This window comes from Corythoichthys intestinalis, chromosome 1 (genome assembly GCF_030265065.1).
Source record: "Corythoichthys intestinalis isolate RoL2023-P3 chromosome 1, ASM3026506v1, whole genome shotgun sequence".
NCBI lineage: Eukaryota > Metazoa > Chordata > Actinopteri > Syngnathiformes > Syngnathidae > Corythoichthys > Corythoichthys intestinalis.
In genome coordinates, this window is record NC_080395.1 from 31,960,369 (window position 1) to 31,981,140 (window position 20,772).

Sequence of the window (20,772 nt, forward strand, 5' to 3'; positions counted from 1 at the left end):
TTGCTCAGCCGCTTTGGACATTAATTGCATAACGCCATGTGTAAGCGTATCATCTCATCATGTACTTATGTACAGTGGGGCAAATAAGTATTTAGTCAACCACCAATTGTGCAAGTTCCCCTACTTGAAAAGATTAGAGAGGCCTGTAATTTTCAGCATGGGTAAACCTCAACCATGAGAGACAGAATGTGGGGGTGGGGGGGTGGGGGCAGAAAATCACATTGTTTGATTTTTTAAAGAATTTATTTCCAAATTAGAGTGGAAAATAAGTATTTGGTCACCTACAAACAAGCAAGATTTCTGGCTGTCAAAGAGGTCTAACTTCTAACGAAGCTCCACTCGTTACCTGTATTAATGGCACCTGTTTTAACTCATTATCGGTATAAAAGACACTTGTCCACAACATCAGTCGGTCACACTCCAAACTCCACTATGGCCAAGACCAAAGAGCTGTCGAAGGACACCAGAGACAAAATTGTAGACCTGCACCAGGCTGGGAAGACTGAATCTGCAATAGGTAAAATGCTTGGTGTAAAGAAATCAACTGTGGGAGCAATTATTAGAAAATGGAAGACATACAAGACAACTGATAATCTCCCTCGATCTGGCGATTCATGCAAGATCTCACCCTGTGGCGTCAAAATGATAACAAGAACGGTGAGCAAAAATCCCAGAACCACACGGGGGGACCTAGTGAATGACCTACAGAGAGCTGGGACCACAGTAACAAAGGCAACTATCAGTAACACAATACGCCGCCAGGGACTCAAATCCTGCACTACCAGACGTGTCCCCCTGCTGAAGCCAGTACACGTCCAGGCCCGTCTGCGGTTTGCTAGAAAGCATTTGGATGATCCAGAAGAGGACTGGGAGAATGTGTTATGGTCAGATGAAACCAAAATAGAACTTTTTGGTAGAAATTAATTAACGCCCGTTAATGCGATAATTTTGACAGCCCTACTTGAAAGTGAAACTTTCAAGCTCACCGCTCTGTCTCTGGCACGTCAGCCCCACGGAGCGTTCAGGTACAGCGAAAAACGTCCACCACATTAGAACCAGATTTGTAACATTATTACAGCAATTATTGTTATTATTATCATTATACTATTCCGATTTTTATTCATAATTTATTTGTTTTGCTATGTGTAATTGCCATTTGTAATAGTACCAGCTGTATTTATTAAGGATTTAGTGTAGGTTTTTGGGCTGTGAAACGAATTAATGGAATTATAATGTATTCCTATGGGAAAATCCTGCTCGACATACGACCATTTCGACTTACAAACAAATTAACTTCGTATGTAGAGGTACCACTGTATATTTGTATTTGGAATTATTTATGATTTTTAAAAAATCTCACCACTGTCCTATATAATTGTAATAAAAAGATTTAAGAAAAAAAATAATTAATGCATGAAAGGATTAAAGAGGAGAATGTTAGACTTCATTTGTTTACGTACCAGGAAGTTTTAACTTCCTGCAGCAAGAATTGCAGCGATGTTTGGCCCGGAAGTTTCGAATAGCATCATCACCCAGGTTGGCCGGTCCAAAGATCATGTCATAAGACCTGCGGGAAGATGTCACAAAAATAAAACAGATATGACTCACTTAATAACACATAAGATCATTGAGATGTAAAACAAGCGCTTACCCCTTCTCGCCGCTCTTTATTACAGACGGATCAGTCAGAATCTCTCCGACACCTGAAGGAAACAAACACAGCAATGAGAAAGTTGCATAAGCAACCTGAAGTGGAGAGTTGATGTTACCCTGCAGATCGAGCACCAACAGCTCGCCGCGCGTGTATTCATAGGTCCAGTGGCTGAAGGCCAGCATGGTCTCCTCCAGGAGGTTGGTGGGGGCGATCTCATCGCCGTTGTTGTTATTGAACTTGCGGAACTCGCCCGTGATGCATTCCTCGATGGCGAACCACTGTCCCGCTGAGTGGCAGTAGAGCAGGAACACCTCGAGGAACCTGCGCGTGCACATAATGGCATGTAGTCAACATATTGCCTAACATAAAAACACGCTATTTTTATCTTTTTGCTGTGACTTTGAATTGGTTTATTACTAGTAGATGTCCAATCCATTTGAACTGGGAGGGTGGCAGCGAAGAGCAAGTACAACAACTTCTACAATGTCTCGTTAAGACATTATAAAGATTGCCAAATGGCAAGGTCAGCGATTGCATTAAAAAAATGGAACCACCGAGATAAGTAAGTGTGTTCGGAAACGAAGGGTCACCCGAAGTTGTGACACGGTTGGTCAAACACTGCCAACTTTTATCACTTTATGTCGTATTTTTGATTGGTGCACTTCATCATTTATTGTGTACATGTTTGCTGTGAGTCTGTGACTTATTTACATTTCACACTTCAAGTATAGACCCTACTCACATGACGTCACAACCACACCTCCGCGCCATGTTGTCCGTCTACTTGTCGTGTATATGCATTACCGCTACGTAAATTCCTCCTATTATGGCGTGTTTTTCTGCTCGTTAACATTAATAATCAAAATGGTGAAGGCGTGTGTGGCGGTTGGTTGCAATAACAGAGAAGATAGACGGAGAGACTTGAAGTTCTACCGTATTCCGAGAGACCCGGAGAGGAGAGCGAGATGGACTGCTGCAATTCGACGAGAAAACTGGGCTCCAAACGATTACCACGGATTATGTAGTAGTCATTTTATATCTGGTAAGATGCATTTAATATATATTTAGAGGGTTTGGGGCTGACAACCACAATTAAGATCATTGCGAGGCTAATCGCCGACAACATACAGTTTCAAATTCAAGATGCTTATTTCTTCCACCATCATTACATTTTGAATAATATTTAGCTGGTACCAAGTGAAAGAAGCTGGCCTCGTCTACGGATCATCAGTTAAACAGGTGTGCCCAAACCTTTTGCGAAGGGGGCAAGATTTGGTGTGGTAAAAATGCGGGGGGCTACCTTGGCTGATTTACATAGAACAATATGTTTAAACAAATGTTAGCAAGCCCTTCTGTGTGTCACATTTGCTTTATTATTTTTTAAAATTCGTAATTTCAACAGTCTCGTCTTTGTGGTGTTCTCTTTCGACACTCGGGCTCTTGCGAAACTGCGGTCAAGCCACCCTCCACTCGTTAAAACGAAGTCAAGCTAGCCGCCCCTCATTTTGTACATGTCAGCGTGTCTTGTTATTATCGCGTCACATCGAACTCTTTGAAAACAGCGACTGTCTCTTTGCAAATGAGGCAGACACAATTGTTGCGTGTTTTATTGAAGAAATAGTCCAATATCCACCTATCCTTGAAGCCTCGGCCATTGCAGTCAACTTTTTTTTTTTTTTTGATTGTCGCCATTTTAGAAATCACACAGGGTAATGTTGCTTAGAGTGCTGCTCTTAATGTTTTTCAAAGTTTCGTGAGAATAGGCCGAGTTTCTGTGGAAAAGATAGTTGTATATATCAGGGTAGCAGATGTCAGGCAGAGAGGGTGTAGACAGCGGGTCGAAAAATATCGATTTAGGCATGAAATATGGATCTGGCGAATGGATAGACTGAAGCTTTTCCACATAACGCCTTTTATGCAACGCATCCAATGAATTTACCGCGTCTCAAAGCACTGGGGCTTCCATGAATTGCTCTATAAACTGAACGACTAATTGAAACCATTGAGAATAGGGCTAAACAGAGACGGACAATATGGCGGCCGGATACAGCGACACGTCATTCTGTGACGTCGGTGAGTAGGGTCTATAGGAAAAATAAAGCACAGGTTTGGTGTCAAAAAAGTCGTTTTGATGTTTAATTTTCAACAACAGTTCACACTTGATACATCATCACTGATTGCGAGTGCCTCGGTGCTTTTATTATAACGGATGGGAGGAGGAAGGAGAGGATTCATTCCCCACTTTATTGTGGCAACAATAAAATAAATAAAATAATAGCGGGCTGTCGCAACATGCGACCGCTACTTTCGCTTTCTCCCGTTCTTTCCACTCGCTTCCCGTTACGTCACCGCTCCCCAGTCCGATCGCCTCTTAAAGGACCCGCGCTTAGTTACGGACATTACAGTATGGTTAACATTTGTTGTCTCCGCTCGTCTGCGTGGCTGTCGCGCGCTTGGTGGGGCTCGCGTGCGGCTGGATGTGATAGGGCGCGCTCGGGTGGGGGGTCCCGGTGCCGGGAGTGGCGATGGGGCAGCGTAGGGTTGGTTGCCAACGGGTTTACACTCACAAGGGATTCACATGATTATTGGGTTCTAGATCAGAGCTGGTTTGTGTACACTCTACCCCTTTCAATCACTTAGCTTATAGACTCCCCTACCCCTGTCCCCCTCTTTTCCTGGTCAACAGGCACCCCACATGGTGTCAACCGGAAATACATCTAGCTGACGATAGCTCCAACATATTAATAGTTAGTGTAGACGTTCAATGTATTTCTTGTTGTTGTTTGTTTGTGTTTCTTTTCTTCTGTTCCCCCATAACCCCTTCCTGTTCGCTGCTTTGTCATAATAAACGAGGTATGTTGAATGATCACAATGGGAGTATATCATACCTTCAATGTGAAACATTAAAACTCTTCAGACCAATCGGGCACTTAGACTTCCATTCTCAGTGTCAAACAGCTGAACAGGATAGGTTTTAAAAAAGAAAAAAAAAAAAAATTGTTGTTCAATGTTGATGAGCTGAAGATCCACATTCAAGCCTTCCATCTCCGTTGGAATTATTGTGTAACTGGAAGAAAACTAGAGGAAGTCGACAAGCGTCCCCCCAAACCGTACAAACACTAGCCACACCCCTCTAGTGGCTTGGCGGTGAATTACAGAGCAACGGGTTCCCTTGCCACAGAACTATCGAATGCTCATTGACGCCGTATTAGCTTCACCGTCACCGCAACGCAGAAGCATAACTCAGGCTTCAGCCAGGCAATGGGTTCGTTAAGGCTGCAACAACTAATTGATTAATAAATTAGTTGCCAATGAATTTGAGTCGAATTTTGCCGGCAGCTATGAGCAGTCCCGTTTGGGTCCTTGTTTGAGTGTTACGTGAGGCTGCGGGTGCGCCCGCCAGTGATTACAGCAAAAAGAGAGTTCACTGCTACACTCAGTTGCTGATTCAATAATATTACGAAGCGTCCAGCGTTAGATCGTCTTTTGTGTTGTTAGATCCAGTGTGCCTCCGTCAGAGGAGAGTAAATGAAGCCAAATGTATTGTTTGTATTCTTTGTTGATAAGACGTTACTACTGAGCACTAAGTGCTAAGCTAGTTAGCGATTTTAAGTGTCCGTTTGTATCGTGTTTTGGAGAAGCATATCAGCACTTCAGTTACCGTTCAATAGCAGTGTTGTTTTTGTCAACGATAATGAAAATAATTCGTCAACTAACTATTTTTTTCATGATGATGAGCTAAAGAAGACGAGCTAAAAACATGTCTTGGGAGACTAAAACAGAACGAGATGGATGTCAGTCTTCTGACGAGACAAGATGAAAATAGCTTCCGTCATAAGTTCACAATGTGTGATATTTTCTTATTGTATGTGTAGTTAGCGTGCATCTTATATGTTTGGCCGTGTCACTCATGCGACGTGCTGCGCCTCCCCCAACCCACACAAAGGCTTACTCACCGGCCGGTAAGCGTGTGCCTATTCCAGGCTCATTTTTGTGAAACACATGTGTCAGGTGCTGCTTGGTAAGTTTTTGTTTTGTTATCCTGGGTATGCCATGTTGCTTTAGCCTTCATAGGTCTGGGCTGAATGATCATCACACACTTAACTAACTTGTAGCGCTAGCATAGTGTTCGCGTTAGCATTAGCATTTAGCGTGGTGACTCAGTGAGTGTTTTCTTAAACTCTTAGAAACCTTTTTTCACATACAGTTCGTGATGTCCAGGTGAGTTGAATTAATTGCAAACAATGTGCCGTTTTCCTGCTTAGTGTGTATTTTCATCATGAAGATGTTGATGTCCTTGTATATTCTACAATTATGTGCTCGTCTGTCAATGTTCATTCGAAATTGTTGGAAACCTTTTATCTATTTATTCATGTACTAGAACTTTTGAAGTTTATAGACAAAACATTTTGAGAATTGTCAACTAAAACTAGATGAAATTTGTCTGAATTTTCGTTGACTAAAACTAGACGAACACATTTTGAAATGACTAAAATATGACAAGTATTTTCGTCCAAAAGACGAAAATTAAAAGGGCTGCCAAAAATAACACTTAGATAGTAAAATTGTCTCATTTCTTTTTAAAACCAAACCACACACATAAACACATTCATATAGCAGCTTAGAGCAGGAGGTCAGCAACCCTCGGCCCCAGAGCCGCATGTGGCTCAGTTTTAAAAATAAACACGAGTATTTGATTAAAACATATTGTGGCACTTATGAGATTTAACAAAGAAATTTAGCTTTTCTATAGTGAGCAGAACAAGTCAGTCTTTTTAAACAGAGCACAAGCGCAGGTCATTAATTCAACTATGTAAAGTCATGGTGCCACCTTCCAAGTGACCCGTGACTTTACATAGTTATTGATAATGACCTGCATTAGTGTTATGTGAATAAAGATGTATAAAAAGGTGAGCCTGATCATCTTAATTTGAGATGGCAAAAAGTGTGTGCGGCTCCCAGTGTTGTTTTTTCAGGTTTTAAAGGTTTAAGACCCCTGGCTTAGAGTCACCTGTCAGTCAGTGATTAAATTTTGGTGTAATGATGTCTAATGTCTCAGAGGTCAGAAAAGGAATTTTCTGATAACATAAGATGTATTGTTTTAGCACTCTCCATGAGTCTGATGTTAGGCGGTTAATTTAGTGTGGCTAAACAGGAATGAACACATAGTTAAAACAGCCGTTGAAGATGTTTGATACTTGAGTTAAAAAAAAAAAAAACCTCACCCTACACACAGACAACTTTTGTTTCGCAAGATCAGAATGTTTTACGACTAGTTGGAAACAGGAAGTCCACGCCTTGGGAACTGATTTAAAAGAGAAGAAATTTCTGCTGAACAAAAATCAAACGTATGGCAGAAATTATTATTTAAATTTTTAAGACTGTTTTTTTAAACTAGCCATACACTTTGCCATCCTGTGACTGGCTAATGTGAGAAAATAGGTAGATCTTGGGTTTATCATGCAAAGCTACAGGTTTTACATAACATTTGTAAACAATTCTATTTGAGCTGTCATGTATGTTCTTTTTGGAATATTTAAATGTGGCACTTCCGCATCATTACACTCAGTTTTTATAAATTTGTAGAGTCTGCCAATATATTTTGGAATCCAGTTTGTAATCAGAGTATTTACTTTGCAACCTTAATTTTTTCCTGGATGCACAAAAGGGATAGGCAGGTGCTAAGTAGAGTAGAGAGCTGGCAAGTTAGGCTGGCAGGTAAATAAACACAGCAGCCGGTTCATCTTGTTCGGTTAGAAACTCATTTGTTGCCAAGTCATCATGCCACCATGAGAAATCTGACCAGTACAACTCGTATTACAGTAAATTGTTGAATATTTACCTTGGCGAGTATGGAATTGGCTTGGGTCGGATTTGGTTAAAGGCCACCGTCAGCTTTTGCGCTGCTCGCTGCTGTTGAATTTCCTTAAATTAATAAATAAAAATGACGTATCAAGTCCTGAAGAAAGAGTGCATATATGTAATGAACTTCCGTTGTGTGCTATGTATTTGGGTACCCTGAGACAAAGATGCAACACTGTGTCATCTTTGTAGATGCTCTGCCAGGTCTCCACCACCTCAGGAAGAAAGGACTTGACTATGTAGTGGAGTCCCGGCTTGAGGATGTCGTATTCGGACCAGGTGCATAGGACTTTGAGGGCCCTTCTGAGACCTCCGCCCATCTCCTCTTTGCTGAGAAACTCAATCTTGGCACACAGGCCGCGCTGGGCCCAGGAAGACATGCTGTTGTTGATGGTGTTGGGCGAGCTCTCCTCCAGGCGGTACACAGTCACTGGCTCACCTGAAACGGTAGACACATACTGAATAAGACTTGACTGCAATAATACTGTAGGTCTGAGTATATTTAAACATAAATAGGAATAGTGTAAAGGGTAATATAATTTGGAAGCTACAAGCTTTTGAGATAATTTTTACATGACACAAGTTTACTTCAGCCAACATGTTAGTTTGCATCCTTAATTTTAAATACACAGACAAAAAACACACCAAAAAACAAAAACGTGAACTTTTTTGATTGCCAAAAGGAATGTAGCTTAGCGATAGAGAATAGATGGAATAGAAAGTGTCATTATACAGAGTACAATGAGATTTAAAGCTTCAACATGAAGTGCACAACATAAAATTAAAAAAAAAACAAAAAACAATGAGGCTAATATAAAAACACAGGTTACAAGGTACACAAATTGGGAATAAAGTGAATAAATGACGAGCAACAAGTGGTGAGTGTTGAGGTAGTAGTAATATACCAGTGTATATATACAGTGTCTTGCAAAAGTATTCGGCCCCCTTGAAGCTTGCAAACTTTCGCCACATTTCAGGCTTCAAACATAAAGACATAATTTTTAATTTTTTTGTCAAGAATCAACAACAAGTGGGACACAATCCTGAAGTGGAACAAAATTTATTGGATAATTTAAACTTTTTTAAACAAATAAAAAACTGAAAAGTGGGGTGTGCAAAATTACTCGGCCCCCTTGCGTTAATACTTTGTAGCGCCACCTTTTGCTCCAGTTACAGCTGCAAGTCGCTTGGGGTATGTTTCTATCAGTTTTGCACATCGAGAGACTGACATTCTTGCCCTTTCTTCCTTGCAAAACAGCTCGAGCTCAGTGAGGTTGGATGGAGAGTGTTTGTGAACAGCAGTCTTCAGCTCTTTCCACAGATTCTCGATTGGATTCAGGTCTGGACTTTGACTTGGCCATTCTAACACCTGGATATGTTTATTTTTGAACCATTCCATTGTAGATTTGGCTTTATGTTTTGGATCATTGTCCTGTTGGAAGATAATTCTCCGTCCCAGTCTCAGGTCTTGTGCAGATACCAACAGGTTTTCTTCCAGAATGTTCCTGTATTTGGCTGCATCCATCTTCCCGTCAATTTTAACCGTCTTCCCTGTCCCTGCTGAAGAAAAGCAGGCCCAAACCATGATGCTGCCACCACCATGTTTGACCGTGGGGATGGTGTGTTCAGGGTGATGAGCTGTGTTGCTTTTACGCCAAACATATCGTTTTGCATCGTGGCCAAAAAGTTCAATTTTGGTTTCATCTGACCAGAGCACCTTCTTCCACATGTTTGGTGTGTCTCCCAGGTTGCTGGTGGCAAACTTTAAACGAGACGTTTTATGGATATCTTTGAGAAATGGCTTTCTTCTTGCCACTCTTCCATAAAGGCCAGATTTGTGCAGTGTACGACTGATTGTTGTCCTATGGACAGACTCTCCCACCTCAGCTGTAGATCTCTGCAGTTCATCCAGAGTGATCATGGGCCTCTTGGCTGCATCTCTGATCAGTTTTCTCCTTGTTTGAGAAGAAAGTTTGGAAGGACGGCCGGGTCTTGGTAGATTTGCAATGGTCTGATGCTCCTTCCATTTCAATATGATGGCTTGCACAGTGCTCCTTGAGATGTTTAAAGCTTGGGAAATCTTTTTGTATCCAAATCCGGCTTTAAACTTCTCCACAACAGTATCTCGGACCTGCCTGGTGTGTTCCTTGGTTTTCATAATGCTCTCTGCACTTTAAACAGAACCCTGAGACTATCAGAGAGCAGGTGCATTTATACGGAGACTTGATTACACACATTTGGATTCTATTTATCATCATCGGTCATTTCGGACAACATTGGATCATTCAGAGATCCTCACTGAACTTCTGGTGTGAGTTTGCTGCACTGAAAGTAAAGGGGCCGAATAATATTGCACACCCCACTTTTCAGTTTTTTATTTGTTAAAAAAGTTTAAATTATCCAATAAATTTTGTTCCACTTCACGATTGTGTCCCACTTGTTGTTGATTCTTGACAAAAAATTAAAAAATTATGTCTTTATGTTTGAAGCCTGAAATGTGGCGAAAGGTTGCAAGATTCAAGGGGGCCGAATACTTTTGCAAGGCACTGTATATATATGGCAATTTAGGCAGATCACTGACTTGATACGATAGTGCAAATGACAGCCTAGACAATGCCTAGATACTGATGCAACACTGACAGTGAAAATTCGTGCTGCAACGATTAATCGATTAAATGACGCAATTCAATTACAAAATACTTTCGAATCAAATATTGCTGCTTCGAGGATGCGTTTAATTAGAGTGCCGTTGTAATGATTTGTTTTGAAAGCGTTGCATTTAGTTTTATTGAGTTGGTTGGATACACTGCCTTCTAGTGGCAACAGTGAACATGACATAACTCGTCTAACATCCTGAAACCAGCTGCTCCCAGTTAAGACCAACATAAGGTTGTAAGTTTTTGGTTGAGCGAATATGTTTATGCATTTGTAATTTAGAGGTATAACTAGCTTTTTTTTTTTGGTGGGAATATGCGTTTGAACGAAGAAAAAAAGAAAAACATTAGCATTTTATAGCATTGAAGCAAGCGGACTTTTCCTACCCAAGTTAGCTAATTATTCTTTTATTGTACTTAGATCCTCATTATTATCATTTTTTTTAATACAGTTTGAGGGTCAGGTCAGGTAATTATCTTTAAATGCATTTATTTCGCTTGTGAAATGAAAGCTCAATTCTGAATAGTTTGAAGAAGCACTCCAGTATTTTCTTTTGTATTTGCATTTTATGCTCTTTTGAAAGTGCAATCTTAGCACGCCAAAATAAATGTTATAGGAAGCATAAACACGTTTATTTTACATCTCCTTAAATTTATTCAGCAACGCATTAAATGTTTGTAATCCGATTACTGGAGTATTTGAACCAACTAATCGATAGATTAATCTATTACTTAAATAATTGATGGCTGCAGCCCTAGTGCAAACATCGCATGTGTATGTATAACGCCACCTGTTTCTTTAATATGCAAAGCCACTGTGGTTTCAAGTACAAGATAGTTCTGACGCCAATAAATATGTAGACTGAAAGGAAACTGACCTCATGGTGTGTTTACTTTAATCACAAAACCTGATGTTTTAACCACTGCTGTTTATTTAGAGTTAAAATAGACAATTTAACCAGTACACTTCTGTGAATAATGTACAGTAAGTTCGAACTAAGTGAGTAGGTAGCCATTTCCAAATTGTCAGGCAGAAAAGACACAAACAAAACACAGGAACTCAAAGATGATGACATGATGGTCAGGATGTCATGGTGCCGAAACCGCATGAGCAACCAAAGTTTCACATATCCTCTTTCGTTGTGAGAGTGTCGTGTTTTTGCATACGCGAGCACACTTACCTCGTGGGGGCACCGGTGTAAAAGGGATGCTCTGTGACAGTCTCATCAGGTTATTGCGCTCAACAGCTGAAGGGGAAAAGTGCATGTATAAAATGTAAATCACATTGACTGGCTCAAAATTTAAGATAACATATGGCGATTTGGGGAGGCCATTTTGAAGTCTGTATATTTGAACGACAACAGGGATTACAGCGATCCCTCATTTGTCGTTAATGGCAACAGCCCCGCAATAATCAAAACCCGCGAAATAGAGGCAGAGCTTATTTACATAATTTTTTTTTTTTTTTTTGGGGGGGGGGGGGTGTTTTCAATGTATTTATTCAGATTTAGCACTGGAAAGATACATAAGACATGTTTTCCCCTTTTCCCCCCAAAGAATAATTTAAATTGAAAAATAAATAAATAAAAGTTTTAAAAATGTTACCAATCCACAGAATTATTTTTAAACAAGAATAGTGTAGCAAAATGCTCGTCTTTACTAAATGCTTCATTGAGTGAGTCTACTCAAAACCGGTCACGCTGCTCACTTACACACACACAATGAGTCGCCACAGCACACTACCGCTAGTGTTAAACAGGCTCACACATTCAGCGCCTTTTAAGGTAGGTGCTCCCAAGGTTCTCTGGCATGATCAAAGCTTCAGAGCTCTCACTCATCGTTAACTTTAACATGCAGCTGCTTGGTGAGGAAAAAAAGCAGCAGGATGGAGAGGCTGTACGTGATTGGATCGGGAAATCTCTATAGAATACTGTATTTATTTATTTATTTACTTATTTTTTAATTGAAAGAAAAGAAAAAAAATCTGCGATAGACTGAGGGCATGAAGCTTGAAGCGCGAAGTAGCGAGGGATGAATGTATTATCAAATTTAAGGAATATGCAATGTGAAACAGAAGTGATGATATTTTGGAGCAATGGGGTCAAAGGTCAAAGAGGTCAGAAATGCAATTTTGCAATAACTTCTTAACGAATTAGCCTATTTAACTCGATTTTAGGGGTAGGTGATATGATAACAGGAGAATGAGGGAAGGTAGTGCCCTACTCTACCAGAGATGGTAGTTCTTTGAATTTGGCTGCATAGGTGGAGGCCAGCACTTTCAGAGTACATCTTTTTTTTTTTCTAATTAAAAAAAAAAAATATATATATATATATATAGAGAGAGAGAGTCATTATAGCATTTTATAAATTATACATGTATAAATAAAATAAAAATATGTATTACAAATAATCTATCAACAATAAGTCTTCTATTGGTGTTACCAAAAATAGTCATGTGCCCTATTAGGAATTAAAGTGGCCTGCGGTCTTAAAAATAACCACAGCATCTCATCCAGAAGCGTACCTGAATACTGGTAGTTTTCCATTGGCTTGAAGGGTGATCCAATGGCTGCAGATAATTAACAAAAAAATGGGTTTAATATCTAAAGAATGTACAGATACAGTAATAGTAAGTAAGAGTAATATATTTAAGATTGGTATGTGACCAAATAATTTCCAATTTGAATCGTAAAAACATGTTAAAATAAAACTACTGAAAGGAGACAAAATGGCTCACAATCCTTTCGGGGTCCAAGGTGAGAGTGGCGAGTTGTGCAAAAAGAGACTGGAGCTACAAAATAAAATAAATATATAACACAAATGGGAAAAATTTTAACTAATGATTGAAAATGTTGAAATTGTTTTAGTCATCTCTCAGACTGTACATTTAATAGGGACTACAAGTAAATTAATGCAGTAAAAAGTGCAACCATGTGAAATAATACAGTCAATTGAGACTGGAATTCATATGTGTATAGTACACATTTGATTTATTGTAGAAATAGTACAATTTACTCACCAGTTAATATATCTTCTCCAGGGGGTTGGCTAGAAAGGAGACAAAAAAATCCATAAAAAGTGCAATGGAACTTTACTAATGGTGTAAAGCGCTTTGAGGGCCTTGAAAGGTGGAAAAGCGCTATATAACACCATTTACCATTTAATTGCATAAACTTCATAATGATTGACGGATCAGATTCCACCTTCACAACGCAACACCTTTAAGTTGGGGGCCGCCCTACAGTGCGCTTCAGTTATTCGCAGTCGGTCGCAGAGTCAACACATGCAGTGATCCAACGCCTGATTTGGGATTGGAAAAAGTACGAAAGCTGTACCGCATACAAACAGGAAGGATTGTCTCTGGAGTGATTTGTTCGAAGATTCAAGGTAATTATTATATTTTTCGGACCATGCATGCATTTTGAACGTTGTGAAAAAAATCAATGGGAGAAATTAACCGCTACGGACTAGCATCATTCTTCGACATATTAACCTAAAGTAAATGCAAACTGCCCGTTTTTTTTTTTGTTTTTTTTTTTTTGCTTTTAACCAAGAATCTAAACTCTTTTACGTGCATATCTCTAAAGAATTCGGGGATTTAAGCATTTATTCACAAGAATTTTCAACAGAAAAAGCTGTTTACATATGGCGGCTGCTAATTTCCATCCAGACTAGCCTCGTAGTTTGCAATATTTATGAAAAATAAATGTTACCTGCACGTTTTTTTGGCTTTTAACAAAGAATCGCGACTGTTTTACATCCATATCGATAAAGAATTCAGGGATTTAAGCATTCATTCATGAGAATTTTCAACACCAAGCCGTTGTGGCAGCCCCTTATCAAAACAAAGAGCTAAGAGATTAGCATCATTCTTCGACATACTGTAGTTAGGTAAAATAAATGCTAACTGCACTGTTTTTTGCATTTAACCAAGAATCGAGACCATTTTACGTCCGTATCTATAAAGAATTCGGGGATGTAAGCATTTATTCACAAGAATTTTTACCGGAAAAGCTCCGCTTCCATAAGGTGCACGCTAGCTACATTTACTAACAGACCAGCATTGTACTTCGACATATTAACATGAAATAAATGCTAACTGCACGTTTTTTTTTTTTTTTAAACAAGAATCGAGACTGTTTTAAGTCCATATCTATAAAGAATTCAGGGATTTAAGCATTTATTCACAAGAATTTACAACAAAAAAAGCTCTTTGTCTGTGATTCCACTTGGTCAGCTTTGACGGCATCGCCAACAATGCAGGCTCCCTATTTATCGGCCCCGCACCCAGTCAGTACACGATGAAGTCTATGACTAATTGGACTGTCAGTGTCTTTTAAAGCAGCAATGTTCACAGCTCAATTATGAGTGTACAACACACAGGAAGATACTTACAGGCTGCTTGCTTGGGCTGATTTGACTTGCACTCTCTCCTGAAATTATCAGAATTAGAGTTAGTAAAGCAGGTTTTTGATTTTCCACAGTCTTGACAGACATGATATCTATATGAAGGTTTTTCATCATATTCTATTATTGCACAAGTGTTTTTTTGGTTTTTTTTTTTTAATGACAATGTTTACAAGCTGCTGTTTTGGTTAGCAAGGAATATGCATTTCCTACCGGCACTGTAGACCGCGGATCCTCGTGGATGAGTATGTCCTCAGCCGACACTCTGCTCCGATCCTTCTTTCTGAGAGCTACAGACAGACACGGACAGAATCAATGCATAATTTTACACAGAACTTGTTTAAAAGAAAATGTTTTGTGATGTATGCGACTTATTCATGGCAACCTACTTGAATCAGGATGAAGAAAAGCAGGATTCTTGTCAAACTCCGTAAAACCAGCGTAGGAATTAACTGCTCTAATGTGACCTTGACTTTCAGGCTGGACCTAGAAAATAAAAGAAACATCACATTTACTGTATTTTTTGGACTACAAAATGACATGTTGGTTCTACATTGTTGTGTTCACTAAACAGTGAGGAAGAACTTGCACTTTCATTTTGTAAGCAAAAGAACAGGCTGACTTTGAATTATACAATGACAAACGATGGCCTGTCATGAACTGAAATGTCATACAGTCACAGGGTCATAACAAAACTGAAATGATCACATAAACTAAAAAGACTATCAAGTAAATGAAATATAACTATCAATTAATGAAATAACTACAACAGTAATTGAAAATATAATTATCGCTGTACATAAACTTTGAACATTACATCCCTAGCACCGCAATGCATGCTTGGAGGCATGAGGCACTCCTAGTCACCTCGTCAACCTTTTGTTTTATTCTATTCTTATTGTAGCAGCTGTTTATAGTGACTGTTCTTATGGGTCTGTTCCAACCACAAAGGTTGATGGGTAATTTGTTTTGGCACCATTACTGAGATTTGAGTTTGCAATAATGACTTACTTGGGTGGTGCATTCAATAAAGCAGACTCTTACTAGTTGGAGTTGTGCAGTGTATACACAAGAACAACCTATGTAAATTAAGGCATGTGTTCCCATATGCAGTCCCCACAACACTCACTACATAACTTAAAATTGCCTTTCAAAATGAAATGCCTAGTTTTGTGGTTGGATTTGATTAAAGTTCCCCACAAAAATGCAACTTATACTGCAGTGTGACTTTTTTTGCTTCATCAAATTGGACATTTCTTAGCTTGTGCGACTTACACTGAAGTCCAAAGTAAAACATCTTACACACACGTGCGCACACCCAGTCAGAGATGCAGACTGACCTGCCTAGGTATGGCCGGGCTACGTTGTGGACTGCAGGATTCTTTGGGTGTCGAGTGCTCGAGGTCAAAATTGTCTTTATAGCCTGAAAGCAATAGAACATCATGAGACATGTATAATCAAAACCTGCAAAATTGTCACCAAACTCCCTTTCCAATTAAACATCACATTTTTAATTGAAAACATCTCTCCTTCATGCATCCGGTTTGTATATCAACATTTATAAATATTGTGATTGGTCAAGAAATCAAATCCCATCACCGAGAACTCTGAACCCGCCTCCACCTGTCAAAATATCCTGAAAGTAATAACACTGTCGACCAACCATTCATGCAAGCGGTCAAAACATGTCTAAAACATTTAGATCAAACCAAAACCAGCGAGAAAAGACCAAGAAGCGCAAGAAAGGGAGGGGAAAAAAAGCTGCATTTCTCCTGATCTGGAAGTGGACAGGTGCAAGTCCCCGGCAGATGCGGCCCTCAACTCAAACCTCTCATTTGCAATTCCGCGTGCGTCCTCTCATAATCTCCGCTTCTTCGTCTGAGGAACCAATGGGCCGTCACGGCTGAGGCGTTCGTGGAAGACTGCTGTACACTGTGTTCTTTGCTCTGAGTGTTTGTTTGACGTCTAGTCGGAAAGGCTGTGTGGCCCTCATCGTCACAGAAAGCCTCATTCACGTACCCCACAGCCCCTTCCCCCACTATTAAACCTTGTGCATTGTCAGACTGCGCGGAGCAAGCAGGAGAGCAGGCAGGCTGAGCAGAGTCCGAAGTCTTAGATACAACGACCGCAGTAGGATAAGCACACACACAGTTTTCCTCGTCCTCGCTCCTCGAGTCTCTCTCGTACTTACCGACGAAAGCGCCAAACTCTATGGCGGGGCTTTCCGCCGTCTGCTGGTAAAGCCCAGCCAGGGCGAGCTCCGGATGGCTGGAGCCGCAAGGCTGGGAGGGTGTGCTGCTGATGTGAAAGTGCGCCACCCGCGATGGCACGTTGGGCAGGCTGGATGGAGAGTCGGAATATTCCGGCTCATGTGGACGGGTCAGTTTGCCGCGGGTGAGGGAGTGGCCCCGGAACTGCAGCTCCGACAGGGAAACGGCGGCAGCACTTTGGACAAAGGCACTGGAGGCACCGCTGCCGGAGGAGCCAGCCTCGGCGGCGGGGTGCCCGAGCCCTAATAAGCCCTTCCTTTCTGGACTCAGATTGGGGTCAAGCCCCAGTCCCGTTAAAGGACTCGGCGCAACTCTACGGCTACTATCGGTCCCCATCCCAAAAAGAGAGTCTGCAATATTCGCCGAGCCCAAATAGGGCCCGAGGTTGCGCTTCCCCAAAACGGAGGGTTTGGACTGCGGGCCGGTGTCGTTCGCCACGGGAACAATGCTGGGGACCACATTCTTGGAGAGGCTGAGCTCCCTAGTGATCTGATTGTGGACCTTGCTGGCCTCAGACGCCCTCTGAGCCATCAGGGTATTCAGGGTGTCCACGGTGAGGGCAGACAAGTCCTGCAGGTGACCGATCTGGGAGTCCAGCGTGTGCAAAGAGCGCTTGATGAAGTTGACCTTGTTGCCCACCTCCTTCATCTGCATACACATGGTCTCAACTCTGAAAAGGACAATAACAAACTCTTACCAAATTATTAGTACCTTGCCCTATTCTCTAATAGTGTTATTATGTAAAAAAGTGGTTCTCGAAGTGAGGTTTCTTTAAAAGTACACTAAAGTTTGAACATTTAATACATTTTTTTTTCAATCTGCATTCATCAAAATACAGGTTAGTTGCATTCAATTTAAATTGAAAACAATTCACATAAAATGTTAAAGAACTTTTTTTTTTTTTTTTTTAAATTTATAAAGAAAAGTGCAATACCATTTGACTCAATCCTGCCTAAAGGGACGGAAAACACCTAAATGACTTTTATGTGAAAAAACAGCTGCTCAAAGTATTTAAATATCGTAATTTTCGGACTATTAGGTGCATCTGACGATAAGCCATCACCCACCAAATATGACAAACACAGCACTTGTTCATACAGTATATCACAACAGTGAGTACACCCCTCGCATTTCTGCAGATATTTAAGTATATCTTTTCATGGGACAACACTAACAAAATGACACTTTGACACAATGACAAGTAGTCTGTGTGCAGCTTATAGAGTTAATTTATTTTCCCCTCAAAATAACTCAAAATATAGCAAAATTAATATCTAAACCCCTGGCAACAAAAGTGAGTACACCCCTCAGAAAAAACATCCCTAAATGTCCAAATTGAGTAGTGCTTGTCGTTTTCCCTCCAAAATGTCATGTGACTCGTTACAGTGATGCAGAAATTGAAGAGGTGGGGGGTTAGCCTGTTAGTGCTCAGACCATACGCCCCTCTCTACATCAAATTGGTGTGCATGGCTGTCACCCCAGGAGGAAGCCTCTTCTGAAGACGGTACACAAGAAAGCCCGCAAACAGTTTGCTCAAGACATGTCAACAAAGCACATGGATTACTGGAACCATGTCCTATGGTCTGATGAGACGGACGGGTTTTTTTGTGTACAGTCTTCAGAAGAGGCTTCCTCCTGGGGTGATAGCCATGCAAACCAATTTGATGTAGAGTACGATGTGTGGTCTGAGCACTAACAGGCTGACCCCCCACCTCTTCAATCTCTGCAGCAATGCTGACAGCACTCCTGTAACGAGTCACATGACATTTTTGAGGGAATGAATGACAAGCAGTGCTCCATTTGGACATTTAGGGATGTAGGTTTTTTCCAAGGGGTGTACTCACTTCTGTTGCCAGGAGTTTAGATATTAATGGCTATATTTTGAGGGGAAAATAAATTAACTATTATATAAGCTGCACACGGACTACTTCTCATTGTGTCAAAGTGTCATTTTGTCAGTGTTGTCCCATGAAAGGATATACTTAAATATCTGCAGAAATGCGAGGGGTGTACTCACTTTTGTGATGCACTGTACATATGCTGCACTGGACTACAAACCATAGCTGTCCTTAGAGATATTAACCGTTAACACTAATTGACAGCGGCATCATAGCCACCATGAAGCTTTGAATCAATTGGCTGCAAAGCTGCATTTGGCCATCATTGCTCTATATAATCTCTCCCTTCCCTTGGGAGAGACAGACAACGTCTGCTGCGATCTGCTGTCTACACTGTTGTTGTCCAACATGCCTCCTAGCATGCATTGCGGCGGTACAGATGTAAATAATCAAAATTCCTATTCTGTGCTAATTATTTCTTTAGTTACTGTTCCAGTTGTTTCATCAATTGCTCAGTATGGTATTTGGTCACACTTTATTTGACAGTGGCGCCATAAGACTGTCATAAGACCATAATATATGCTTATGAAAGATGTCATTTGTGTCATCCGGCAAATTAGCTCATGTTTGAAATGGATATTAAACATCTGAGCTGGACATAAATGGAGTTAGTGACATAATTTGCCAGCTCACACTGAATGACATCTGTCATAAGCATTCATTAATGCCCATGATCGTGTCATGTCCTATTTATGGTGGTCTTATGGCAGTGTTATGACACCGCTGTCAAATAAAGTGTTACCTATTAACCCAAATAAATCAACATATAAGCCGCACTAGACTATAAGCCACATGATTCAAATTGAGGGGAAAAAGCGGCTTATAGTCCAAAAATGACGGTATGCAAATTGCAAATTTTTTAGACATCTGATAATGGTGGGCGAGAGAGCGATCACACGCTGCCAGCCTCTTCCAGTAAAAATGGATTGGACGTCTAGCGCTGTCAATAAATGCCAAAAATTTAATGTTGGTATTCCTCAAGGTGGTACTTGCTGTAAAATTTTTGAGAACCACTGATCTAAAATACATCAGTTGCTAGATGCTATTGTTGTCAAAAAGTCACATTAAACATTGTAAATGTCTTCTTAAAACAATCACCACTATTGTTTATCATAACCTGCTGCTCATCTTCTGTGGTACCTTTCAGAGGTGAGCCGTATGCGTTCATCACTTCCTGTGTGAATCTGGTCTTCCTTTTCATGGAAGTACGTCTCCACACACTGCTCCTCAAAGTCATGAAGCTTTTTCTGGTCTTCATCTGTGAGAAACAGCTCTGGAAAAAAGAACAAAATTGTTCCCTGACTTCTCAGGCCATGCAAACCTGACTAATAGGCAGACATACTTGGACCGTAGGTGTGCTCCTTCTTCCTCTTTCGACACAAGCAGAAGAGTGAGTAAATATGGCACAGAATAATGAAGGGTGGTGGAAGGACTGGTTTCTCATGGTAGGCCATGATAAAATGGTAGCGTTGGTACTTCCACACCAGATTGGAGATGGACTTTACCTGTATATACACATTGCTGCGAAGAAAATGGTCATGCTTTTAGAGTTAAGGCCACACACTGGTTAAGGTGACTAGATGATTACTTTTGCTCTAGTCTAGTCTCACTGGCCCATCCCATTAAATTACTTTTGTACAAACATGTGCTAAAGAAAGATGCATTTTAATAAATCAAAATACCATTACTCTGTACATTTTCCTTGGCCACCCATGAATTGATTACTTAAAGCTATTTCTTTCTGTACTAATTGTTGCAGACACAAATTATAAAGTTGTTCTTTCAATGGAGCGGTTGGTTCCCCTGGCAATGGCTGGTAGTGGAAACAATTACAGTGAAGAAAATGTGTATTTGAACCAACTGCAATTTTGTAAATTCTCCCACTTAGAAATCATAGAGGAGTCTGAAATTTTCATCATAGGTCCATGTTTACTGTGAGAGAGATAATCTAAAAAGAAAAATCCAGAAATCACAATGCATGATTTTTTAATAATTTATTTGTGTGATAAACAAATAAGTATTTGAAC

The 20,772-nt window shown here is 40.4% G+C and overlaps 1 protein-coding gene across 2 annotated transcripts in view; it reads right to left on the reverse strand.

Annotated features, from left to right (window-relative positions):
- Window positions 1-20,772, reverse strand: part of trpm7 (transient receptor potential cation channel, subfamily M, member 7) — a 55,944-nt gene that overhangs the window by 3,633 nt on the left and 31,539 nt on the right. For both annotated transcript variants that reach the window (XM_057828391.1, XM_057828473.1), the window contains 16 exons: window positions 20,088-20,266; window positions 19,886-20,018; window positions 16,769-17,517; window positions 15,918-16,000; window positions 14,967-15,063; window positions 14,791-14,867; window positions 14,566-14,603; window positions 13,190-13,218; window positions 12,908-12,961; window positions 12,695-12,739; window positions 11,352-11,417; window positions 7,672-7,955; window positions 7,497-7,579; window positions 1,770-1,975; window positions 1,652-1,703; window positions 1,461-1,567 (listed from right to left, as the gene is read on the reverse strand). In XM_057828391.1, the coding sequence (XP_057684374.1) occupies window positions 1,461-1,567; window positions 1,652-1,703; window positions 1,770-1,975; window positions 7,497-7,579; window positions 7,672-7,955; window positions 11,352-11,417; window positions 12,695-12,739; window positions 12,908-12,961; window positions 13,190-13,218; window positions 14,566-14,603; window positions 14,791-14,867; window positions 14,967-15,063; window positions 15,918-16,000; window positions 16,769-17,517; window positions 19,886-20,018; window positions 20,088-20,266 (2,282 nt within the window). The remainder of the gene's footprint in view (window positions 1-1,460; window positions 1,568-1,651; window positions 1,704-1,769; window positions 1,976-7,496; window positions 7,580-7,671; window positions 7,956-11,351; window positions 11,418-12,694; window positions 12,740-12,907; window positions 12,962-13,189; window positions 13,219-14,565; window positions 14,604-14,790; window positions 14,868-14,966; window positions 15,064-15,917; window positions 16,001-16,768; window positions 17,518-19,885; window positions 20,019-20,087; window positions 20,267-20,772) is intronic.